This window comes from Meriones unguiculatus, chromosome 14, assembly GCF_030254825.1.
Source record: "Meriones unguiculatus strain TT.TT164.6M chromosome 14, Bangor_MerUng_6.1, whole genome shotgun sequence".
Classification (NCBI taxonomy): Eukaryota; Metazoa; Chordata; class Mammalia; order Rodentia; family Muridae; genus Meriones; species Meriones unguiculatus.
In genome coordinates, this window is record NC_083361.1 from 51,863,199 (window position 1) to 51,891,009 (window position 27,811).

At 41.2% G+C, this 27,811-nt stretch overlaps 1 protein-coding gene across 1 annotated transcript in view; it reads right to left on the minus strand.

The window, feature by feature from the left end:
• The window catches only part of LOC110561495 (neuronal acetylcholine receptor subunit alpha-7), a 142,422-nt gene that overhangs the window by 67,815 nt on the left and 46,796 nt on the right, over nucleotides 1–27,811 (minus strand). The window contains exon 3 of the mRNA XM_021657944.2: nucleotides 8,900–8,944. Coding sequence (XP_021513619.1) covers nucleotides 8,900–8,944 — 45 coding nt within the window. The remainder of the gene's footprint in view (nucleotides 1–8,899; nucleotides 8,945–27,811) is intronic.

Sequence of the window (27,811 nt, forward strand, 5' to 3'; positions counted from 1 at the left end):
GAGTTCAGGCATTATTCTATAGCTGAGTTGCTACCTCTAAAGTATAAGGAAACTGAGAATTAAATAATCCCTTCTAAAATGGTCCAGAATAGGATAAAATGCATTTGAGGACATGCTATCACAATGACCATATTCATATGGAGGTATTAAAGCTAGTTCCAACTCGCTGCACACCACCAGCCTTAGGCTTCTTCGCCCTCCATGGACTGGTTACTTCTAGTCAAATGAATAATGAGTCAGCTTTCCAAGTTTTTCCTGAAAGGGCATTTTGAAAAAAAAAATAAATCCACTTATTGCAACTAGAATTAAAACTAAAACTACAGAAATGCCAGCCATTTGTTTCCATAAAGCAGTCCCTCTCAGAATTTCTGAGGGCACACTTAAATATGATTTCTGATTTTGTCTTATGGACAGTGCTTTTGATACAACAAGCTGATGCCTTAAACCCTGACAGAACACAGACAGAGGGATAAGAACTCAGGGGAACTCATGAGTTTAGCAACTCACAGTCAGGCCCTCTAGAGTGATCTTCACCCCCAGAAAGGCCGACCGTCCTTCTTTTTAATAACCAGCTACCTCCAGCCATTCCCAGGGCCAAGACTGCAGAGGTATCATCATGGAGCCCTTCACCTACGAGCAGACAAACAGCTTTGCCCCACTGGATCTCAGGGCTGCTACCAAAGGGACAACCAACTCTAATGTGTTCCTGCTCATATCTATGTGGCAAGATTCAGACTTTCAAAGATGTAGGAAGGTTTGGGGTGCTATACCTCCATCTAGAACCGGAATGTTTCTCACAATAAAACACATTCTCATTTGTGCCCTGAAACTTATCCACATATTTGTGTTAAGAGACACATAAATGCTCTATTTGATTTCTTACCACATGGGTTTGGTCTGAAGTTATATAACAATATTCAAGGAGAAGAAACCAAATTGTCAGAGCTACAGAAATTGGTGTGTAAAGATGAGCATTGTGGGTCTACAGCTACCAATTTTGGCAATGAAGATCCAGGGACAGGCCTCAAAGGTCTAGCCATTCTTTGGAGGATCTCCAAAAGTCTAGTTCAGAACAGGAGTAATCTAAAGTCAGAGACTAGGGGCTATTTATAACTAGTGACCTCAGCAAACAAGAATGTTAAATTAACTCAGTATCCAGCAGCATCACTGGAACATCAACACCTGCAGGGCCCACAGTTGACGAGATCTATAAAGAATGAAACACTGAGAAATTCTGGATCATTCAAATGGCTTGCTGGGAGCCCCCGGGGAACCAACCAAAACATGTTTGTAACAGGCTGCTCCATCTGGATGTACTTGACTCTATTTTCCCCTTCATCTCTCTCCTCTACTTTGGTATCAAAACACTTTCACCTTATTCTTAACCCTGAGATGCTGCTCTGGACTAACCACAATGGCCATTATTGCACCCACAGGGGCTAAGGTTCCAAGAACTACCATTGAAGGCACGCTGGCACTATAGCCAAGGACCCACCTCCTAAGCCTGAGGAATGGGAAAGTCAGAGAATGGGATCACTTAGTTGTTTAAACTTAAGACCACTTAGTGATGCCATGTCAGAACTGCTTCACACCTACCTTCTTTCCCCACATCCCCTGGCTTCTGAGTACATGGCTGTGGGTGCTCCATAGCCTTGTGGCAGGTGACATCACTGCTATTTTGCCTGTTTAACACTGTATGTGTGCCTTCTAGATCACAAGCTTCTCAGTGTGAAGAAAGGGAGAAGAGAAGGAAGCTCCATATTTACTGTGCTCGCTGAGTCAAGACTCAACTGTATTACCAGAACTCAAGTTAACTGAACCTCTAGGCTGTCTCATGGCTCGTTCTTCAAAATTGTTCAGGCAAAACAAGAATTTAGAAAACAATGCTTTCACTTTCTAGAACAAAACATGACACAGGGCTACAGTATCTCCAATATCTGAGATACAAACAATGGTGTAAAAAGCATGGGGGATGCAGTTAGAATTGCTAACACAACATGGGAGCCTACTGGAGACTTCCTAGGCAAAAATGTGGAATGAGGTCCTTGCCATCAGGTTTTAGAAGGATTGGATGGGTATTCTCAAGGGAGTCCAAGAAATGCCCCAAACAATATAGGTTATTGATATTGCTCTTGGTTGCCTCTCAGAGCATGAAGGCAAAATGCATTTCTGAAGATAGCACACACTTTGGTTGGACATAGGACTTAGAGGTATCAAATTAGAACCAATCTGGAAGCCTCCCCATTGATGACTAGCTCTCATAGTATAAGAAGGTACTCTCAAAGGAAGAAAAACAATCAACATACCTACCCAGCTGTAAAGCCTGGGAACCACAACAATAACCAGCAAGGCAAGATAGCCTCAATGCTAAAATAATGGCACTCATACCTTGGGAGTAACCAATAGCTCTATAATTAGACTGAAAGCCCATTCAAAAGGAGGAAATTCATGGCTAGTATTGGAAACCTAGCCAGCTAACCAATGGCTAGTGAGATCATGGACCCTAAAGAAGAACCTACTACTGCTGCATGTCTAAACTGGTATATTTTCTAATTGCATTCTAAATACTTGCCTTGCACTCACAGATAAGTGTATCTCTCTTCCCTCATCAAAGAAGCTTCTCTGTGAAGCAGACAGAGTCCATCACAGAAACCCACAACAACCCAAAATGCAGGAAAAAAAAAACTGGTGGTGATGTTCTTAACCCCACCTGATACACCTACAAAACAATCCCTATACCTAAGGCTCAGAGAACATCACTGAAGATGGGGCAGAGATCTTAACATCACTCATTGCAATGCCAAGATGTGGAAAATCCCACAAAGCACCATTTTGCTGCAAGAGAGAAAACTAGTTTTCTCCAGGGACCAGTGCCCTGATAGGTTATCTAATCTTCAGTGATCAGCCTTGAACAACCACACACACACACACACACACACATATATATATATATGAGCAACAGTAAATAAGTCCAGTAAATTTCACTTGTTTTCTCTGTTTCTGTCTCCTTCTCTCTCTCCCACTTTCCCTTCCTCTCTCATTCTCCTCTGTCACTGTTCTCTGTCTCTGTGTATATGTGTATTTGTGACAATTAAAGCATAAGAGGTCAGTAATTTAAAGAGGAATTGGCAAAAACTCAGAGTTGGAGGAAGGAGGGTTGGAAATGATATAAATACACAATACAAATGCAGGAAATTCTCAAAATATATAAGTTTTTAGAAAGAAAATGGTGTTTCCTTTCAAAATATATTGCAACAAAATGAGAAACATATTTGGATTTCTTTGTACAGAGTGCCTTAAACTCTTGTAACTTACTGAGTGGCAGGATTATTTTTTTGCTAAAATCATCCTCTGGACCACATCTGACTTTGTGCTAATGTAGCAGTTTGGGGGCTGGACCTCCCTACAGTTTCAAGAAGAAAGCTGAATTTCATAAAGACAAAGTACCTCATCAGAGAGTAGGGATGCTAAAACCCATCTCATTCTCAAGTCTAGATTTGGGAGATGGGGTTGGATATTGAGGGAGACGACTTCTGGGACAAAGCACAGTGAAGTTCCAGGTGAGTGCACATGTGGGCTGCACAGAAGCGTGTCATGTCTCATGTCGTGAGAAGCAGGGTCACTCCTCACTCAATACCTGCCCTATCACCTTTTCCACACCTGCTTCTGAGCTGCACCCTTTAGGACAAGCACAAGTAAATGTGTACCTGAAAGAGTTGGCCATCTTAGGAAAGTACAGAACCCAAGGCTGTAGAACCCTTAGATTGAAGTCAGTGTGACCATTATGGGTAGCCAGAACAACACATTTGCAACGCATGTATTTCTGATGTAGGAACAGTCTCATGGGACACAGTCTTTAAGCTTATGAAATCAGATATTAACTTAAGGTGGGCATTATCAAAATCGAATTAAAATTAATATCCATTAGAGATTTGCTATTGGTATTAAAAATGAATCACATAATTGGTGTCAGAAAACATCACCCAATTTGCAGAAAAAGCCTCCTGATCAAGTATTTTGACTCAAAGGAAGAATGTGAGTCCCTTCCACTCTTTCCTGCTGACGTATTTCTGTCTCTGTGATACCCAGTGTCACCTACCTTGTCCCAGCTGTAGTCCAGCCCCCAGCAGCCTACTCATGGCTAATGTGTAAACACAATGTGTGGTATTTCTGCTCCACAGATAATAAATGCAGAAAATTAAAAAGGAAGCAGTTTAGAACTAATTACGGTTTACAATCTAATATTCTGTGATGTGAGTGCTATTATTACTATGATTAGAATTAGAAGCCTAAAAATAGAGAATAAGTACAGAAAGATGAAAATCTGAAGGCAGGACAGCTGATATTCTAAAGAAGAGAAAGAGGATTTTAAAAATCAAATGTGTACATCTGAAAGGTTCCAGTGCTTCTGTAGAAGCTGAAATGCCCTCTATCATCTATTCCCACGCAGTAGATCAAAGATGTCTAACAGCCTCCCCAAATGATAAAACCTCTTCAGAAGAAATCTCCCACCAGCTTCCTCCCAGGAGAGAAAGAAACTCTCAGAGATCAGCAACTCAGTATTCTTCAGGCTGTTGGAATAATCTCAATGATGCGAAATGAAAGACAGCTGGGAAAAGGGATAACAAAATCCACAAGGGGTAGGTCAAGAATTTAATTTTTAAAAAACTTTTGTGACTCTGCCATTTTGACTGGATTGAAAAATCTATAATTTGCAGAAAATTGACTTCAGAGCTGAAACACCCCGGAGAAAAGATTATGTGGATTAGATTTCAGAACAGAACTCAGTGAAATGAAGCTGCAGAAACTGAAATCCACTGCTAAAAACCATTCCCTGACAACCCTGCCCTCACGGATGTTCCCCTGGGAGCTCTGGCCCTGCTGTCTTCAATATTGAGCTTCATTCACATCCATGTCCGATACCAAGGTTGGGCTGGGCCAGGCAGATGAGTAGCCAGGGAACGCACAAGTAAGAATCAATGGATCAAATGTCCCAAAGAAGCTCCTGTATCTGCCCCTCATGACATGTAAGGCCCAGTGTCCATCTTGTGACCAGGACTTACTCAAGCAATGTCAGGCTGAGGCCAGAGCACAGAAACATGGGATTTCATACTTGACTGTTTATATTTGTTTTAAGCACAATATTCTTGGGAGTCTGCTATGGACAGACAGTGTCATGGCTCTCCGCAACCTCTGGCATCACTTTCCAGATCAGTGTCATGACCCAGTCTTTAACAGCACACTCTACTTAGGAAAAGGCTTACCTGGGTAGGCTGCAATGATGCAGCGACACACAGTAGTGCCAACGTGCACATCGTCCCTTCAGAAGACTTTTCCATTTTGATAAATCAGAACTACTGTTCCCACCTGTGACCTCCTCTGCATCTCCACCCATTCTTACAATATTCCAGAGAAACATTTGTATTTACTATGATGACCTTTTTATTTTTGTGATTAACCAAAATATCAGCTGACACAAAACTGCACATATTAATAAGTACAGAATGCTAATAAGGTACATGTATATAATGTATAACGATCACATCAGGGTAATTAGCATCCTATCTCCTCAAACATTTATCATCTCCCAGTGCTTAACCTTTCTTTAAATGAGTTAATTGCACAGCCTGATTGTAAAAGGCTGAAAGAGGAAATGTGGCTAATACATTTCTAAGTGCTCTCCCATGGCTATGGTCAATGCCTTCCACAAAGTAGGCACTCCCAATGGTGAGTTCAATAGGTAAATGGGATTTTAAAAGTGAAACTCTAGACATTTCCGCAAATGCAACTCTTAATTAAAACTAAAACTTGCTTCAAAGAGTAGTGATACCCTTCAGAGAATGGGTGTTTATTCATGGAATGTCTGAACTTAGTCCTGTTATAATTTTTCTGTAAACCATCTCCCTTTAAAAACCACTTGCCAAATCTGAGACATTCCTGTAGAGCAATGAAATTTTGAGGACCAGGGAGGTCGGCACAGGGACAGATATCTGTCTTTCTGTCCACGGCACATGTTTCTAGACTGGCATAGTGGGGTACAATAGCAGCACTTGGGATATAAAGCAGGAGAATCACCTCAAGTTCAATGCCATCCTGAGCTACACAGGAAGCACCTAGCTAACCAGTGCCACACAGAGAGAAAATTAGGAAGAAAAAAAAATGAAGGAAGGAAGGAAGGAAGGAAGGAAGGAAGGAAGGAAGGAAGGAAGGAAGGAAAAGAGAGAGAGAGAAGGAGGGAAGGAGGGAGGAAGGAAGGGAAGAAGGAAGGATCAATAGCTCTTGTTTTGTTTTGTTGTTTTCTTTTTCCTCACAAATCTTGGAAAACAGTCATAATCTCCCAGAGTTTCCAGAACTTTAACTTCTAGTATCCCATTGTGAAGGTGAAGTTGGCTTTATTTTGGATCATACTTATTTCTTCTGTCCCAGGTTAATGTAGAATTTTGGGTTTCTTCATTTCTTCAACAAAAGTTATTCTGTATCTCTTGTACTGCCTACTGAAGGTGAGGCAGTGGGCTAGGATCTGGAGGTACAGTGGAGCTCAACCCCAGCACAAGATAGCTGTTACTAGACAGAGGGAGAGAAACCTAGAGGCAAGGAGCACATGGACAGTGGACACTGTGTCAGAGGGCGAGAAGTTCCTTGGGGAAAAAAAAAAGAGCACTAAAGAGAATAAATTAGAAGCTGGAACATAGCTCAGTGGTAGAACATTTGTCTGCCATGCTCTTCTGTTCACAGCAGTGAAAAGAGATAGGGGAGACACAACAAACAGAGTAGACTGAATACAGCATGGGAAGGTTGGGAAGAAGCGAGTGAAGAGGTGGTGTTTGGGAAGATAATGAAAGACAGCAAGGGAACCCATTAAGTGGCTTTCTAGGTAGGGGGAGCACTGCATGCAAAATCCCAAATCAATCTTGAGCAACATGTGGATAACATCAAGACAGCGGGAAGCAGAGCAAGAAATAAGAATGCAGAGGGAATGTAAGAGAGAAGAGATAAGCAGGGAAGAAACCTCACTGTATTCAGCTCTTGGATTCTCCAGGGATACCAGGGCCCTTAGAAGGGGAGGGATCTGAGCCTAGGAGCATTCATTTTCACTTAGGTCACTCTGGCTGCTATGATGAGAACAGATGCGACCAGAGAAACTAAAGGATGGAAGAGGGTGGCTGGCTGTGACTACACTGACGGCAGTAGTAAGTAGTACTGAGAAAGACAGACTAGGAGGCAGCCATGGGATGGGGATCAATGATTAGATCTAGAATCTGTTTTGAAAGTTGAACTACCAGAGTTTGCTAAAGAGCTCAACATAAAAGGCAGGAGCCCGGGGGGGGGGGGGGGGAAATGAGATCCCTGATCTTAACAGATAGGCTACCATTTAGCCAGATTAACATGACTGTATAAGAGGCCAGAATGGGAGGGGTGGAATGAGTGTCCTGAAGGATGCAGTGGGCCTTCCCAGACATCATACATCTTGGCATAAACAAAGGAGGCCAGGAGAAGGTAGGCTGTGCTGTTTAAACACCTGCACAGGACTATCTCCAAAGCTCTACACTGTTATTACAGAGAGCTCAGTAAGAGAGCTCTTCTGTAGCTCAGTGCATCTCCAGATTAAACTTTGGTGAGTTATATGCCATTAATAGCATCCTTAAATCAGTTCAGATTTTTTTTATGTACTATGGCCTAAATGAATGATGATACATAAGTATTTACATTTCAGAGAAATCCAACTAGAATAATTAATGAAGGAGTTTCGAATATAAATTTTTAGAATAGGATACAATCCTATTTTAAAAATGCACTAAAAATTCAAGTGCACAAGTACACACGGTGACACTTGCCTGCACTCACAGAGACTAAATGGTGATGCAGGAGGCTAGAAGTTCAAAGTCAGCCTGATCCACATAAGAAGGCCCTGGGGGGAAAAGTTAAAAGAAAAGAAAGAAAGAAACTAAAAGAAGAAGAAGAAGAGAGGAAAAGAAAGAGGAAGATAAAAAGCAAGAAATGATGATACAAGGAGGAAAGGACCCCATGTAAAATATATGAGAGATAAAGGGAGCTGTGCTTATAAGAATTTTATGTATGCAGAATTACAGTGGCATAAAGACTCCACCTAAAGTAGAGACTGACAGTTTTAAACTCACATTCTAATATTTACAATTTGATAGAACTGATATATTTTGCAATTAAATAATACAGATTAGAAATTTACATGTCAAATTATAAATTCAAGGATAAAATATGAATCTTTTTTTTCCCCAAATGCTAGCAGCCCAAATGGTTTGGGGTTTAGGGGGCTGGAGATTTTGGAGTGCTTTGCATTGATTTTGCCAGATGAGTGTCTTCAATCTGAAAACCCTAAATCCAAAACCTCAATATGTGAAACAATCAAAATGTTTTGTGCTTCAGAGCATTTTCTGATTGTGGACTTTGAAATCATGGGTGCTCAACCTCTGTCTCCTCTTAAGAGTCTTAAAAAGTCTCAGTCTGGAGCATGAAGTGTGAACATCATGGCTAAGGATCCCTCAGTCTCCATCAGACATGCAGCTCTGGGCAGCATAGACAACAGGAAAGGGGCTTATAAGCTAGGGAGCTGCAGCACAGGCCATTGATCTCTAGATGTGGCCCAGCATCTGATTATTTCTCTGGCATAGAATGTTTTGAATGCCCTGAAATCATCCAGCAATAAAATACGACAAGTGTAGAGTCCTGTTGGTGTCAGCCTTATATACATCCTTGGTTCTATCCTACCCGACAAAACACTATGCACGCAGTACTCCAGGATTCTCAGTTGGCCAGTGTGGGATCAGGGCACCAGCCTCTGCTCTCTTAGGGACTTCTTTCCATGCAGTTTGAGACATGCACAAGGGTCAAGAACAGGCAGGTAAGGTCTATCTGAACTTACCATTTGCAGCCAAATGTTGGTGGTTAAAACTTGGTTCTTCTCATCCTTAAAAAACAAAAAGAAACGGGTAACATAAGTACAGCTTATGTGCTTCACAAAAGCTGCCATGATACAATTATTCATGTACAAATCTGACTTTTGGGATCAGTGTTGTATGTGGAAATTAGAATGCACTAGGCACTTTCAAATCTATGCCAGAAGCATTTCCCCAGAGTTAAGCTTTTCTATTTATTCTGAAGTAATACACATTTATTACAGAGCACTTACAAAGGACAGCAAAATATAAAGAAGAAAATTAAAATCAGGCCAGCCTACCATCAGAAATGATGACAGCTAAGGCCTTGGCAATTTATCTTTTTATAACCAACCCCCGCCCAGCCCTGCCAGGAAGAGGTATGAGTGTATGATGCTCCCAACCCATATTAAGGGTCTGAGTGGGCCACTTAACTGCTTTATCTCTGCGTGGGCCTGGGCTTTCCTCTTTGTCTACCCAGCTTCAGACCTCTGACGACTCTAATGTAAATACATTCAAGTTGAGTAAACAAAGGATGAAGAAGGTAAGGGAACCTTACAAATGGGCTCAACACACTTCTAACTTTCTGATTTCAAGTTCATTTCTTCATTTCCAAAATAGAATCCAGCCAGAAACTGAGTCCACATAACACCCAGGTGTTTGGGAGAGTACAACTACCATGGTTTGTTCAGACACTAGGTATCTCCTAGATTTGGGTCTTAAGTCTTTAAAGTATTTACTTATTCACTTTACATCTGGACCGTAGCCCTCTCCCTCCTCTCCTCCCAGTCCTACCATCTCTTCCTCTTCCTCCCTCCCACCCTTCCCTATTCCTCAGAAAAGGAGAGTCACACCCACCCACCCACCGCAGCTCACCAGGTTGAATCTGAACTAAGTGAGTACAGTTGGCCTGGGGAGGCAGCCCTGCTAGGGGCAATGATCAAAAAGCAAGCAACAGAGTCCATGTCAGAGAGATCCCCAACCCCTCCACTCCCCTCAGTAGGGAACTCACGTGAGCTGCCTGTCTGCTACATCTGTGTATGGGGTGTAGGTCCAGTCTATGCATGGTCCTCAGTTAGTTAGTGCTTCAGTCTCCACAAGCCTCTCTGGTCCCTAGTTAGTTGGCTTTATTGGTCTTCTTGTGGAGCTCCTGTCACCTCCACGTCCTTCTATTCTTCCTCCCACTTTTCCACAAGCCTCCCTACACTTCACCCAGTGTTTGGCTGTGAATCTCAGCATCTGTTTCAATCTACTTCTGGGTGGAGCCTCCCAGAGGACAGCTATGCTAGGCTCCTGTCTGTAAGCATAGCAGAGTATCATTAATAGCATTAGGGTTGGCTCTTTCCTATGAGGTGGGTCTCAGGTTTTTTCCCCAAACTCTGCTCTATCTTTATCTATCCACCTTAAGTCTTAAGTCTCCCCTGAAAACCCATATGCTAAAGGCACCATCTCAACCCTGGCATTACTGGGAGATGGTAGTACAAGATGGGTTCTCGGGTGAAGTGGTGCATGCATTTTCCAGATACATTAAGATGCCAGCCCCTTCTTCCTCTTCCCTTTCCCTTCCTGCCCATGAGTGAGGAGTTCTCCTCTGCCACAGGTTTCCACCATGATGTGGTGCCCTACTACAAGCCAAAAGCAATGACCAACTACTTAAAGACCAGGAACTCAAAAACAGTGAGCCAACCCCTTTTTAAAATAAGTTGATTATTCAAGGTGTTGTTCTAGTAACAGCAAGCTGACAGCATCTAAAGGAGTCTCATCAAACTAGGTCTTTCTAAATGACATGCCACCAACCCTCTTTTTATCCATCTGTGTCAGCTTAACACAACTGCAAGTAGGGGACTAAAAAGTGCATTCAGTAGTTAATGGCTGCTCTTCTGGAAAACCCAGGTTCTATTCCCAGCACCCACATGGCGGCTTACAAGAATCTGTAACTCCAGTTCCATGGGATCCATGTCCTCTTCTGCCCTTCCTGGTTACCTGGCACACAAGAAGTATACATACACACATGCAAACAAAATACCCTTAACACAGAAGAAAAAAATTTCAATTAAAACTGTATAAGAAGACAAGTTATACGGAGAATGCTGTAAGTCAGTTTGGAATCCTGAATTCCAACCTAAAGAATTCTGAAAACTAGCAACCAATATCCTCAGGGAAAATAGTCATGAAGACCTGACCAGAAGTGGATACCTTTAATTCTTGTACCCGGAAATGCCTGGTTTTGTTCACTGAGAAACACACACTCAAACCTGATCCTTAACATAAAAGCATAGAACAACTTCCAGGGTGCACTGAGTGGCTAGAAATGCACATGAGAACTGAATACTACCCCTTTTGAAAATAAAAATGTAGCTACTATTAAGGAATTCACAGCAAGAATTTGATACATAGATGCCCCTGTGTTCAGATGCTCATCTACTAGGTACCTATGAAGGTGTGGTGGGTAAGTCTGAGAAAGAAGACTGGGCTCTCTGTGGATGGACATGGGACAAAGTACCATGGTATCCCATACCAGGACAGAAGCCCAAAGGAAACTGTAGTTTGATCAAAGCAAGAGTACATCTACTAAATGTGCCACAGTGTTTAGTGGTAAACCATTGCAGGTTAACATGTTCCATGTTCCAAGATGAGCAAATGCTCCCTGGTAGAGCTATATACACTTTAATCGCAGCAATGCTCCCATTCCTGATCAGTTCCCCAATGTTACTGGGAGCACTGCTGGGTTCTCCAGGACGTGTATCTGTTTGCCTTAAGTTATTAGGAAGCTGTTGTTACTAATAGACTAAGAGTTCGTGAGAGTTCCATTCAGGTACCTTTTCTTCTTTTAATTGCATTTGTGCCTTCCTCTCCCAAGAGAGACTTCTGTGGTTTGGGATCTCAATTACTACCAATCTAATTAAAAGCCTTTCTTCTTTCCAGAGTCTGGACAGAAACCTCATTAGAGTGACACTGGATTTCCTTGCTGTGTAGCAGCATGGGACCAAAGCACAGTGCTTTAAACTGTAATCAACAAGCAGCAGCCAGCCACCACCTGGCAGCACAGTGATGCAAGCCAGGCTGCAAAGGAATTCCAGGACCAGGCAGGATGCTGCCACTCTCCATTTGGATCTCCTCTTCTCCTGTCAGGAATGGTCAGGTGGCAAGGTCTCCCTTACCTTCCCACCACAGCATGCAGCCTCCTGCTCATATAGACACGTGTGCACACTCATACATATACAACCCGGCAGTTTGCATCCACAGGGGCTTTCTGCCGACAAAGATGTTCAGCACACAACACAGAGAATCAACCCACAACTCCACAGTGCATCACACAAAGCTTTTCTACAAGTTGCATTTCTACAAGGTCCAGCCAAGTTTGCATTCTTTTAGCAAATATTCATGGAGTATTCCCACCAGTCATCAAACTGAAGTGAAGCACACAGTGATTAGTTATCATTGCTCCTGAACTACTCGAACTAAGATAAAGTAGGATTGGGGTCTTGTGTGTAATAATGACACACATGTGCAGATTATAAGACTCACTGAGAGAGAAAAAAAAGAAAACAGGACCCTTTGGAGAAGTCCAGGTCATATTTAATCCAGTGTCATATTCTCTTTAATAGACTAGTAACCTTTGCTTTTACATGCTAGAATCTATCAACAATACACTATATGGATCATCTCCTGTTTACCATGTATACCCCAGCCATGATCCTTTGTCCTTTGACCCTGGCTGACAGCCCTGCCTGCCAAGGCACCATACCCGTGACCCTGTGTCCAAGTTCTCCTCACCTGACCATCCATGATGTACAATGTAAGCAGACTTCAGCCTCCTACCAAGTGGGGTTCTGAGTTAATTTCAGTCCCAAACTCAAAAGGATCTTGTGGGAAGGTGGCATAAGGAAGCCTGCAGACATTTCTCTTCCACAAGGCCATGAGTTGCGTACAGGCAAGCCCATCTCCTTTCCCTGAAAAGCTGCTCCAAAAAGAACCACAGCAGTGTCTTTGCTCCTCTGGCCAGGCCACCGTTCCCTAGTTATACTTACGCCTAGCTGACCTACTCAGCTTACTGGCACAGCGCGTGGACAGCAGGCCCCAGGCATGCCATCAGTGCTGCATTCACATCCTTGCCTCAAGGCTGTGCATTTCTGTTTGCCAGAAGGAAAAGGGGAGACTAGGCTTCTGAGTTATGACACTCTGCAGATGGCCCTCCTTGTCCCTTTGGTCTCCGGCAGAAGAATGTTCAGGCAGGATAATACTCTCGTCGATGCCAATCACAGTGCCAAGATGTACATGGGGATGAGAGCCATTTCCTCATGCCTTCCCTTCCCCGTAAGTATCCTCCATGGACACTGCCACAACGCCAGCCATCCATGCAGCATGTGAGTCTATTTAAACACATGTGCATCAGTAGATGCAGCAGCCAATTTACTCCTTTCACAGCCTGGACGCCACCCTGGCCACACACTGAGATGCTTCAAAGGAGAACGATACTATTTCCAACCTGGTTAAGGGTGAGTGTATTACTCTGAAACAGCATGCCTCAGTACTGCACAAGCAACACAGTCTGGGTCTAGGTCTATTATAACGAACACTATAAACCAGCTGACTGTGGTGACATATAATTGCAATCCCAGAAATTGGGAGGTGGAGGCAGATGATTTAAGAGTTCAAGATGATAATTAAGTAGCAAGTCTGAGGCGGCCTGATTTACAAAGGCTCTGTCTCATGAAATAAATAAAGCAATAAAACAAAATTAATTAAAGTTAAGAAGCACCAACACTGCTAAAAACTGAAATATGGACTTCGAAAACAACATATGCCATGAGGTCAACAAGTGTCAAGTATTTGTTTCTTGATTTGGAGGTTGGATGCCTGAGGCCAATATGTCAAAGAAGCGGATCTGGTAAGAGCTTCAGATTCGTAGATGGATTGCTCTGAGCTGCCCCCTGGATCTGACTGCCACGAGAGGCTGGGCAACAGAGAGAGGCAAAGTCTATCTCAGCTTCCCACCAGTGTATGCTACTCAGTTTCCAGGTTCTCTCCAGGGAAATAACAGTGATAGCTCTACAAAGTCCTCCTAAAGCTGGTGAGGATCACTGCCACCTAGTCTGTGAAATGTCACTCAGTGCTGGCAGCTGTCACAGCATAGCTGTCACCTGATCAAGCCCTCCTGCAAGACATTGGTCACAGGCCAGCATGAGCTACCCAGTCGGCTGACTTGTCCCCTCCCCCATCACTCTATTTTAATCTGAGCACATCAATAAAGAGCGCCCTTTGACTTATGTGACATATTTTGAAAATCAATGTTTCTAAATTACGGTGCAGCTCATGTGCAGTGTCACTGTTCTGATAGTGTCTACTGTGTAGTCTCACCTTTCCACAGCCACCCCTCTCTCGGGAGTAATGGGGAGATGTACTCAACAGTATCTCACAAGACTGACAAAAGCCATATATCAACCCTGCCTAAATCCTTGTTTGCAGAAAAGATATAAATTCACATTTGGTGAGCACTCTTATAGTTTATAGCAAACATGACTTATCTATTTTCAACCATGTTTTACCTGCAACAACAAATAACGCTAGTTATTAGTTTGAGTAATTCATAATGTGTTGGTGGGCTCCCAAATTTCATTTTCTATGTCTATTTGGTTTGAATGCTTTTATATGAGCACATACTACCTTATGATCAAGAAAAAGGAATGTGTACATGTGTACACTGTGGAACAAAGTAAGCAAACCTCTGGCCTTGGATCATGTAGTTAAAGGCAGAAGACGACCTGCACACACTGATAATCCCATCACTCCGTAAGCTGACACAAAAGGATCAAGGGTTTGAGAGCACCTTGGCTTCTAGATTCAGGACCCTGCTTAAAGAAACATGCAAGCTGGGATCCAACTCTTACATCTCTTTGACCAGATATGTATGTTCTGAACTAAAATGTCTTCCTGACCTTATGTTAGCAGAGGGAACATAATGATTATAAATGACAAAAAATGCTTTCATTTGATATTAGATAACTGTTCCAGAGAGGACCTCAGAGAGCAATCTGAGATGCATTTAGAGCAGTGGTTCTCAACTTTCCTAACTCTGCAACCCTTTAATACAGTTCTTCATATTGTGGTGACCCCCAATCATAAAATCAGTTCATTGCTACTTCATAACTGTAACTTTGCTACTGCTATAAATCCTAATGTAAATATCTGATATTCAGGATATCCAAAATGTGACCCCTGTGAGGGTTGTGACCCACAAGTTTAGAACCACTGCTTTAGAGGCCCAATAAGGTTAAAACTCTTGATAACCATGACAGGTTACTTCTCCCCCCTCTATCCCCCTCCCCCCCTTTTTTTTTGCTTGTGAGCAATGGAAAGAGTTTTATGAGGCTACATGAAATGCAGACAGATTGGTCTGAGGCTGAATGAAAACTCACATTGAGAGTTGCCTACTACACAAACTACTGAGGAAAGGTTTGCAAAACTATAAAACAACAATCCTTCTCACTCAAAGTACTTTGTTTTGGAAAAGTACAGAAGTTTTTCAGAAAATAATATTTAATCCAATAGGGTTATCATTATAAATGAGCAGACTTTACATAACTTTTTGCATGTATTCTCAACCTAGTAAATACTAAAAAGCTATATCATATACATCTAACACCTGGGGCTCCTCAAAACCTTTAAGAGAGTAAAGGAGCCCTTAAGCATCAAAGACTGAAGTCCACTGTAGCAGGCCTGGCATTCTCCACATCCCCTGAGTCTCATCCCAGGGGTCAGGACTTGCTCAGTACAGAGGAGGCTCCTTCCTCACTCTCAGTTTGAGACTGTACAAGGTCTGTGTGTCACGGACAGACCTAGGCTATTCCACATACTGCCTGTGAGGACTTAGGTGGCCAGAGAACTTTTTCATGACTGCTTCCTTACTTGCAAACCTAGCAATGACAATGGCAAGAATTCAGTAAGTCACCCAAAGTACCTAAAACAAAAGGGTTCTCCACAGTTGAGTGACAAGAGGGGTGACAGCTAACACAATGGATCAAAAGCTTAGAGAAGGGCTCAAATTGGTAGCATGTCCTCTACTTGCAGCTGCCTATGTGTGGGGTAGTTTTATTCTTGCCAAAGACAAGGCTTAGAAACTAAGTGCCTAGTGGCCACCATTTCATTATCAGAACTCAGACACTCAGTGATGTCAATTTTTTTCCAATGAGTGTGAAGTGGAATGTCTAAGCCTTGGTTATTAGCTCTTTATACCCAAGTATCTACCACAGTGGAGAGTTTCATCAAGGGTCTTCTACAGCGGAAACACTACATATGTGTTCAAATTTCTGACAGTATGGTTACATCCTGAGAAGTAAGAAGTCATTACCCTCCAGTCTTTAACCCAGAACCAAAAGACATGGAAGCTGGAAAGCCAACATAATCCCCACTGAGGCAGACTGCAGCCATTGAGAAGCTACTGCAACAACAGTTCCTTAGTAACTCGGAATTCTTTGATTCTATTTTTAACTACCAGAGAAAATCATGCATCACACAAGAGTACCGTTTTTTCTGTTTTTTTTTTTTTCTTTTTCTTTTTTTTTCCTTTTTAGGAGTGACACAGAAGAAAAGGCTTAAGGGATTTTTAGAAAATCAAAGCAGAATAAAAACAAAGATTTTTTTTTTCCTTTCCCTACTGCTCAGTGTTCAATTCCTTGATGACATCATCCCACCCTAGAGGAAGCACAGAACTGCAAACTGGAAACCTGGCCAATCAAGCTGGAAAATTGCAAATACACAAAGGCAGGTGCCTCCTGAGCTTAGGTCCCTGAAGCAGGCAATGATAACTGACTGTCATTTCCCTCCATCCACCCACTTTCCCCGCCCACCTGTGAGTCTCACTCACCATACTGAAATGGAACAAGATACACAGTCAAGAAAGTACTCCTAGTGCCCACTTCCCCAAAGACACCCTTCTCAGAAGCCAGTAGAACCCAAGGGTGCATTTCCAATTGCATGCACAGGCACCTTTCACTCACTAGGAGAAGGTATTTCCTTTCTCCCAGAAGGAATGAAGCTTGGCGCTGGCATGTAGATTGTGGGACGTACCTAACAGAAAGAACAGCCTTGGAGCTGACAAAGCTGGGGGCAATGGGAATAGAAGACTGAAGGGAGAGAAGTAGAAAGAGAAATTCATCTTAGACAGCTTGAAGAGGGAGCAAGGATTTGTCTTCCTCTATGCTTAAACCATCATTCTTTCTCTACAAGCCCTGGACATCTCTGCACTGTTTACAACAACTGTTTGCTTTTCATAACAAGTGAAAAGCAAAGATCTGCAAGTGAGTCAGACAATCCTTGCACCTGGACCAGAAGCCTTAGGTACAGACTTATGGACAGCATCAGTATGAGGCAAGTTTTTCCAAAAAGCTCACTGTCGTGTGATCCATCAAAGATCTGACATCTCAGAGGAAGGAATCCTAACAGACAAAAAAAAAAAGTGGGAAAAGAATGAAGTGTGTACATAGACGTTAGGAACAGGATTTATTTATCCATTTATTCAGTGCCTTTCAAACTTTATAACTTTTTACTACGCAGACTGGGGTTGAACCCAGGCCTCCCTCATATTAACAGACCTTTTTAAAATTTTCTTTTTTATTTATTACAAATTATTCACTTTTTATCCCAGCTGTAGCCCCCCTCTACTGTCCCCTCCCAATCCCACCCTCCCTCCTTCATCCCCTCCCTCATCCCCTCTCAATCCTACCATCCCTTCCTCATCTCCTCCCATGCCCCTCTCCAAGTCCCCTGATAGGGGAGGTTCTCCTCCCCTTCCATCTGACCCTAGCCTATCAGGTCTCATCAGAAGTGGATGCATTGTCTTCCTCTGTGGCCTGGCAAGGCTGCTCCTCCCTCTGGGGGAGGTAATCAATGAGCCAGCCCCTGAGTTCATTTAATAGATGTTTTAACAAGGAGTTCTATCACCAGCCCTCTTGCTTAAATGTTATGTTGAGATAAAGTTTCACTAAGATGCAAGTTGGGCCCTCAATCCTTAGCCTACGCAGGTCTTGAACTTACCATCCTGCCATCTGTTTTCTGCTTGGATCGCAGGGGATACTGTGAGACCAGGATTAAATTTACTTTGAATTGATACATAAAAAATGCTCATACTTATGGGGTGCTCATGATATTTTATTATATTATGTATGTATATATCATATAACATTTAAGTCACTTTAAATATACCCATCACCTCAAAACTTTTATGATTTCTTCTCAGTAAAAAATACAAATTAAAAATTAAACCAAGCAAACACTGTATGATTATGATTGAAGTATCATGAACATAGTGTGATTATGATTGAAGAAGTGAAGAAATAATACATGACCCTTGGAAAGTGAATCATTACATATTATTATATATTATGCATATTATATAATAATTAATTACATTTTATTTTATATTATTACTATAGTTGTGTGTTTTATAAAATATAACTATATTTACATATGAATATAATTTATATAAATTTATATATTATTATTTATTATTCATATAACCTTAATATGAAAAGGAAAGTAGTCAGCTAAATCTAGTAAAAATGTCTGGAAAATAAACAGTCTATAAAAGGCCCCATGCTTCTCAGTTCTTATTATAAAACTCAATAAGGTCTTGGATTAAATTAAACATGATTTAAAAGTCAAGGTAACAAGATAATGGAAAGAAATGAGAGAGAAATCTGTAGAACTAAATAAATAATCTGAGAGCCTAAATAAGAGTATTACATAGTTAGTAAGAAACAGAAAGGGACAAAACAGACAGCTAAAAATCGAATTACTGGCATGAGGTAATCACAGTTTGTGTGGATAGAAAATGAATATTAAGTCAATTAGGCAAGAAGCCTGAGACAGAAGTAAAACCAAGAAGACACTCTGGGTTGGCTCAGACAGCACAGCACCTGGAAGGGAGCGGAATGTGCCAAGATGGTAAATAGAGCATCTGCTCAGAGTCCAGCAAAACAGCAGGCTCCATAAGCTACATACCAACAGCCCTGCTACACAGGATCTACAAAGGAGGTAAAGTCAAATGACTGCTTGAAAGCAAATCTAAGTTCACCAGAAATTAAAAAAAAATCTCAACAACAAACTTAGAGAGAATATTAAAGAGAGTTTTATAAGTACATGAACTTGTGAACTGATATACAGTGGGCTGCAGAGGAGCCACAGCCATGAAAAGCTAGGGGGAACTTGGAGGGGCCTATGTGGAAGAAAGAACAAGACTCTTCTACCAAACCTCCACTCCACATGCCTCCTCATGGCACCATGATCTAGAGGAGCCGACTGGAAGAACAAAAACAAAGTTTGTCAATTTCAGCCTGGGCACAAACCAACAGGATGCACTATCATCCTCCTAAAAATATGGTCCCCTTTCTGTCAACGAGTTCAAAAATTAAACATGCCTTAATACCTAAAAACTCTACAAGCCACAGAAAAAGCATTCAAGTAGCTCAGGATTCCTAAAGTTATGAAACAGCAACAGAATCATGTCATGTCATGTCATGTCACTGTGCCACACAGCTGGGCAGGTGGTCCTGTGTGGTATAAGAAAGAAGGCTAAGCAAGCCAGTAAGCAGCACTCCTCCATTGCCTCTGCTTCAGTTCCTGCCAGAAGCCCTGGCCATGCATCCATCAGTGACAGAATATGGGCTGAGTTAAACCCTTCCCTCCCCATGTTGCTTTTGGTCATGTATTAGAAATCCTAATAGATACATGTGACAACAGATTAGGAAAAGCGAAAATGATAATCAGTAATTGGAAGACAATGTGACATACTGACTTGCTAAGAATAATGAGATGGGAAAGTTGCTTAACAGATAGCCTGAAAAGATTCAATGTGCATCCACAAAAAACAAAAACAGGCGGAAGAAAGCTCAAAGAAAAGAAGTAGAGCTAAGAGATTTCCAAAACTGTACAATTAAATCCTCAGATTAAAGGACAATATTCTCAAAAAGGAAATGAATCAATTAAAACCTAATAAAGTGCATTTTTTTCCTTTCCCAAAATACAAGTTTAACATCAATCACTCCTACACTACAAAAAAAAAAAAAAAAAAAAAAAAAAAAAAAAAAAACACCAAACAGACTGAAAATCAATGGCTTTTCTCAAGACACAGGAGGCACTAAGGTTGCAGGGTAAAGTGGGACACAGAAAGCTGCATGTCAACAAATACAAAAGCATAGCCTAGAGTCCTGAACTTGTAGCAATGCTTAAATGCGAATTTGATAATTATGGTAACGTTGAACAAGAGTAAGGCTTCCACTGACCATGGCCACCCAATGTCCTACACTTTCACTGCTTTTTATCAAAAGGAACCACATTACCACATCATGCTCCCTTGGTAAATGTGCAAGATTCCCTTATGGTCGTGAAAAGCAAACAAAAAGTAACTTTGGGAATAGATGCCCAGAGTTTTCCTACAAGAATAACCTATGTTCCTGACACATCCTTGTCTACCAATCCTCCTTTCCATAACACTGCAGCAGTTCTGTCTCTGAGAAGGAAGGCTACACACAACTCAGAGAGGAAAGCTCAGGAAAAGACTAACATTTAACCTAGGATACTTACCCTAGCCCCTACAATATCACCATACCCTAGCTACAGCATAAACAGTAACCATGGTAGGTTATAGCAAGGAGAAATTCCAGGTTCTCTTAGGAGGAGTTAAGTATGTGTGTGTGGTGTAACTACTTGGCATACACCAAATCCAGGGTTGGAGATCCAGCATGGTATAATCCAGATGTGGCAGCACATGCTTTTGATCCTAAAGCAGTTGAGAGGTAGACACAAGAAAATCAGATAGGAATGGTCATATGCTACACAGAAGAGTCTGAGTTCAAGGCCAGACTGGGCTATCTGAGACTTTGCCAAAAAACAAACAAACAAACAAACAACAACAACAAAAGGGAGAGGACAGGGATGATAAATAAGATGAGAAGATGCACATCAACAGCAACACCTGTTTGCTTCATGGAGAAACTCCTACAACCACTTGGAAAGGCAGTTGAGCACTCTCTTAGACATCCCTCCTAGTGCCCCACCACTTGAAGTCTTAGGCATTTACTCAAAAACATTTACCTACACAAAGACCTGCATACAAACGCCTATGGCAGTTTTATAATTACAAAAATTAGAATGTAACCAAGGAGTCCTGTAACAGACGGATAGATATAATAGATATGAGCAAACTATGACACACAATGGATTATTTAGGGTTAAAATGAAGGCGCCACCAAGCCCTGAAAGATATAGAAGAAATGTAACTCCAACTTGCTAAGGAAAAGAAGCCAGCTGAAAATCTACAGGATATGGTTCCAATTATAAGACAGTACAAAACAGGCAAAAGCTGCAGGCTGTAAATAGATGGATGGGTACCAGGTGTGGGGGTAAGGATGAACAGGTAGGATATGGGGAATTCCGTATGAAATGTAATGGGGGGCTGGAGATGGCTTAGCTGGTAAAGGCTAGACTCACAACCAAAACGGAACAAGTGGTGAGCATAAGACATAAAACATTTGTCAAAACTCACAGATCTTTATAGCATAAAATAACCGCAAACGTATATAGAATATGTTGAAATCACTGAAAAATGAGGAGGTCCAGTACAGCGTGCAAAATATGACCAAAGGTTCCACATTTGTATAACAAAGATGGGGGAATTTTGTCTCTTAAACTTCAAGGGTCTAAAAAGATTCCAAAAACACTACTGACGCTATTCCCAGACAAAGGAGATAGTCTGAAAATTATTTCTGAAACTACCACACACTTTTGGGGGTGGCATGATATCTTAATGCTGGAGTAAGAAGAAATCAGGACAATCTATGTCGTAATGGATTAGAAAGGGAAACATGAATGTACAATTGGTGTGATCAAGACACAGATGTTACCTACAGAGTCACGCAGTTATGTGCATATATAAACATATAGGTATCTTTTCTCTGTCAGCTTACAAAGTCTAGAAATGAAATCTTAGTAGTACCATATCTCCCAGATTTGATTTTGTTTTTTAATTGTTCTCCGGTAGAAAGATCCAGTGGTCCTTGAGAGAGTTGATTTGAGTAACTGACAGGAATTACCTATGATAAACCTGTAGCATTGTGCAAAGCCAGAGAGAAAAATCAGCAGAAGCATTAAGTGACAGCACAATAAGGACAGTGTGTGGAAGGAGCACAGAAGCACCTACACCCAATGGCAGAAGCTACAATTTGAACAAAACAAATATTGGATTGCAATCAAGCCTATAAAAGTAGTGTCATTAAGTCTACATTGACTTAAATAAATGATTTAATAAGTGATATGCATGGGATGCAATAGACAAATCACCTGTGCAGACAAAGTCTAGATAATAACATGGTTACTCTGCCTGTAAGGTGGAGGAATACATCCCTCACTAACTGAGGGTGGTCTTGCATAGTAACTTTTGTCCAAAGAGTATAGTATAGAAAATGGGGGAAAGAGTATGTTTTAGAGTGGAGAAAGTGCAATGCTTGCCACATGATCACAGGTATATCAGTAGGTCCTATGGATTGCATGTGTCCTTCTGTCTTCTTAGATTTTTAAAAATTATTTTTATATTATAATTTAATTACATTATTTCTTTCTTCCCTTTCCTTCTTTCAAACCCTCCCATATACACGTCCTTGCTTTCTTTCACTTTCACTGTCTTTTTTCATTATTTAATTTACATAATATATAATATATGCATATATATACATATATACATATAAATGTATATTCCTAAATATATAAATACAATCTGCTCAGTATGTATACTGTTACTTGTACATACATGTTTTCTGGGTTGGCTATTTGGTAATGGATAACCAATTAATGTGTACTTCCCCAAGGAAGACTCTTTCTCCTGCTCCCAGCAGGAGAAACTAGTTGTCTTTAGTTTTTGTTTAAGGTTGAAGCCTCTAGGGCCTTCCTCCATTCCCCCACCCACAGCACTACACACATTAGCATATCTACTGTGGTCCTGGATCAGCCCATGCATATCCCCTAAGGATATGATGATGACACATTTTCTCTGTGGCTTGTCTTATTCAATCAAAGAATTCCAGTCTCACCTTGGTCAAAACTTCCAACAATTCCCAATGGAAAGACACTGCAAAATGCCTCCCTAGCACTCCTTAAACATGTCAAGGTCACCGAAAATAAAGCCCTAAATAGTGTAAAAATGAAAAGGAGCCTATAAAGCCCAGATAACTGAGAATAATGGGGTGCCTGGATAGGTGCATGGAAGAAAAGTGCTTCCAGTTTATTAAATGCAAAAGGAAAAAACCTAAGAAAACAAAAATACAGTATGGAAATTAGTTTATAATAACCTGTTAATATTCACTAATTATAACACAATAGAAGATGATAATGGGAAACACTCAGGGCTACAAGAGGCATCCTCAAAAGCTTTCTATGAATATAATCCTGCCCATATTTAAAGAAAACAAAAACAAACAGAATTAGTGACACCCCCCACCCCCCAGAACTGTTAAGGTAAAAACAGGTAGAAAACTAGGACTTGATGGCTGGACAGATTATCATACTTGGAGAGTTCCAGACCACTGAGAGAGAGACTCAGCCAGCCCCTCAGTCCTCCCTCCCTCCCTCCTGCATAGCTGCCATGCTGCTATGAGTGAAAATGTTCCTCTTAGGCTCATACATTTGAACATCTGTTCCCCAGCTGGCAACACTACTTAGAACCTGGAGCCTTGCTCAAGGAAGCACATCCCTGGGGCAGGCTTTAGGTTTCACAGCCTCACCCTACTTGCTCTTCTCTCTCTCTCTCTCTCTCTCTCTCTCTCTCTCTCTCTCTCTCTCTCTTTTGCTCTCTCTCTCTCTCTCTCTCTCTCTCTCTCTCTCTCTCTCTCTCTCCCTGTGTGTAGATTAAGGATGTGATAAGCCATCTTCTGTTGAAAGAATCAGACTAACTTTGTAACCTATGTTTCTTTAATTGCCTTATAACTTATATTTGCAAGTTTTAGGCCCATGTTAATTAAAGCCTCTTAGTGCTTCTCCAGAGAGCCGAGGAATGTAAAAGTTCCTGACATTAGCCATCTGTGAGGGCAGAGATAAGGAAGAGAACAAGCAGAGATCTCTATTAATTGGAGAGAAAATCACCAGCTGGAGCATGTGAGATGAGCTTTGTTTGGAAACTGGGCCAAATGGCCCCAATCCTTCTCCTGACCTTTGATCCAAAGCCTGTAACCCCCACTCCTCAGAACAGACACAGGATGAATTAATCACTATCCCACCTTTAACTGTGGCTATTTCTCATATGGCAGGAAATTCCAAACTGACTTGAAGATCAGATATTTACAACAGGGCTGACCAGACCTAAGGGTGCCTAGAACCAACCCATTATTTTAGAAGTTAAATAACTCATCCAATTGCCAAGAAGGCAACCCCTAGAATTCCCCACACCTTGTTTTTTAAAAACCTAAGGTCTTTGTCTCCAGGTGCCACTCCTTGCTGACCAGCATGGGTGACCCCATTGCGCAATGGTGAAAATACACCTCTTGCGATTTTGCAGCGATGGATGACTAGTCTCCTGGGTTCTCTTCATACCTTCTTATATTTAGGCTCTTGCTGGGCCTAACACTGTTATTATCCTCTCCTCTATATGATGGACTTTGTCTCTCTGGAACCATAAGTCAAAATAATCCTTCTCTTCAAAAAAAGAAAGAAAAGACAACAACAAAAATAAATAAATCATGCTGTAGTAAAGCTATAACATATAAAAAGGAACTATCCTAAAAGCACTAAGTCATACTTCATTCTGAAGGGAGTGCAGCTTGATAACTGAACAGAGAGCAGGGAGTAAAAACAGCATCCCCAGTCAAGGAAGGACATTTTCAAACAATGGAAAGTAATCATAGAGCTTAACTTGGAAATCTACACACAGGTAAATGGTTATCCAACACGAAATAAAGGTCATTTCCGATGAACAAGGAAATGACCTTTATTGGTCTTTTAATAGATGCCACCTCACCTAAGGGCTTTATCTCAGGAAGAAGCAGAGTTTAAAAAGTGGAGATGGAGATGGAGGAACAACAAATCCCCGACTTTCTATATTAGAACCCCTGAACAGGATTTTAAAGAGAAACTCTTTTCTACTAGCTTTTATGCATATTTATAAAAACGTAAAGCCAGAAAGGGCTGGGCAGCAGGGCTACTATAGAAGCCTCGAGAAAATTATCATTATTAGCTGCTTAGAGGAGAGAGAAGCCAGTGGCAGGGGTGTGGAACAGGCAAGCACTGCTATCAATGCCATTGAATTCATAGCAGCCCAGGAAGTTCCCCAGAGCACTTGGCCCAACACTTCTTTCAGGCCACTTAGGGAGCAGAGTGCTCACAATGGTGACACATATCTCTTGCTCTGTAAAGTAAGATACCTGGCAGAAAGGCAGGAATATGAACCATCTTGGAATCACAAAGAGACAGATCCAGTCTGATCCAGCAGGGCTCTGCTCATGGTCTCAATGGCATGCTCCAAGAGATTAGGTTCTCATGCATTTGAAATTTGGGCAACCTCCAGTACTGGTCTCCAAAGACGCACAGGAGAAGAGACAGCCTGCCCTCGTGATGCTAGGCTGGGGTCACTGTGACAAAGGCACAGTCCCTGTGATGGCCACTGATATCTATTAGAAAGCAATAGGAGCCCTTCTCAGCAACTCTTCACTCACACTTTTAGCATGACTAGTTACCTAAATCCCAGAAAATCTAATTAAACTTTGCTGCTTCCTTATGTATTTATAATTCCGTTTTCCCCTGAAAATCTATAAATGTCTTCTTTCCAGACACTTGGGCCCTGGTCTTTCTTACAGACTTGCAGAAAGCTAATAAATTACTGTGCCCAGAAATAACCTGGTGATTCATTTTAACTAATCACGGCAGTTTTGTCACTAGAAGAAGCTACATACCTCTTTATGCAGCAGACCCAGATTCTATTTCCCTTCCAATCTGGAGCATATCCAGCTGTCCTCTGTACATGGAACAAGGAGGCACTAAGAAGACCAAATTCAATATTCACAGCCCTCTTTTCTTTTGAGTCTGACAATGAAGTGTCACGCCAGGAAGCCTATACACCAATTACCAAGAAAAATGTTCCCATCATACAATCAGTGACAGAAGCAGGGACTTTCTCATAACTTAGGTGATTAAACAATTTGCATACATTTCCAGACTGGGAAAAAAAAAACTTTCTAAATGACCTGTTAGGACATGTTAGCTTCTTAATGTCTCAGGAAAATATTTTCCAATGAATCTAAATCGTGAAGTAGTTAGTGAGAAGGTGCTGAGCAGAAGGAGGCTACATTTAAACCCACACAATAGTCCCTGCTCAGCTTCTAGTTCAGATCTCTGCACACTCACCCCATCCTGCCTCAAGGGAGCTAAAATAAAATTGCATCTATTTCTATATTCATTGCAAACTAAAAAAATAATCTATTTATTTTCAGTTTGACCAAGCAATGCATCTGTCCTGACAGATGTCATTATAGAGAATCAAGCTGGGAAATAAGAGATTCACAGGGAAGAGGAGAGTCCCCAGCATTTAAAGATCTAGGCTAACTACCATTACCAGACTATTCTAACCTTTCACGACCTGCCAAGCACTGATCCACCCACCCTGCCTTCCATTCTGTGCCATATCACTCACTATTCTGCCTCAAGTTTATGTCACTATGGACTCCCAAGGTCCCCAGTGAAGCTCCATGTGACAGGCAGATGAAACAAAAAAAGAAGATAAGACAACAGAAGACTATCTCCTATATGCTTCCAGACCAAACAAACAAGAGCTGAACAGAAAACTGCAACAAGGAATTTATCAATGAAAAAAATGACGACAACAACAACAACAAAAACAAATAATTAGTGAGTCCAAGGATGTGAGAGCCTATGGCTGCTCCACAGAGGTAGGATGTAGCAATGAGGTCTTACTGAGACAAAAGTAACTGCCACTCGGTATCTTTGTCCTCTCTTCTCTCACTAGGTCAATTCTAGTATCAAATTTATAAATAATGGATAAAATTGTCAAATATTTCAAACTGTCAAATATCCACATGCTGGGTTTCCTCCCTCAGCTGGGTAGAAGCTTATGGTTGCCTCTACCACTACTGCTGTTCCTATGCATAGTAGCAAATAATACTGAGGAAATAAAAGAATGATTGGCTTGTCTAATCATGTGCCATTTCTTTACATCTGTAGTTATACATAGATGAGAATATGCAAATAATCAATTTATCATTCAAAACAGTATTTATAATAAGACTTAGAGCTGATGAGGGTGAAACTGAATTTCCCACACTGAAACAATATATAAAAACTAGCACATAGTTCCTTCAGTACAATCTAGTTAGATATCTTCATGTAATGAGCTTAAAAAAAATTGCTAACTTTGAGACCAGTAATTCTGGTTTATCTAAAAAAAAGACACTAAGTTTTAAGACACCAAAATAAAGATGGAAACCAAAAATCTTGACTATGATGATATATATAATGATAGTGACATTAAAGACGATTCTAGACCCACATTGTGGACTGTTATATAACCATTAACTTACTTTCAGCAGGAGCTCATAATATGAAGAATAAAATGAACAGCAGTGTTAAGCATCACATAAACTTAAGTCTCTGGTGCCTGGCTGCTTAAAGGCCCATTGGCATCCATTCTGCAGTCCCTGTATCCCATCCCCATCCTTTGTAATGAGAGGGGATGTGATCTGAGTTTTCAATGATGAACTTTCTCTTAACATCTTTCCATACATATAAACTGAATTTCTAAACATTACAGAAATGTTCTCTTTTTTTGTGGGGTGCTGATGTTGTTGTTTTAGTAATAAGCAACCTAAATAGATGTACCAGTTAAAAGAATAGAGAGGACAAAA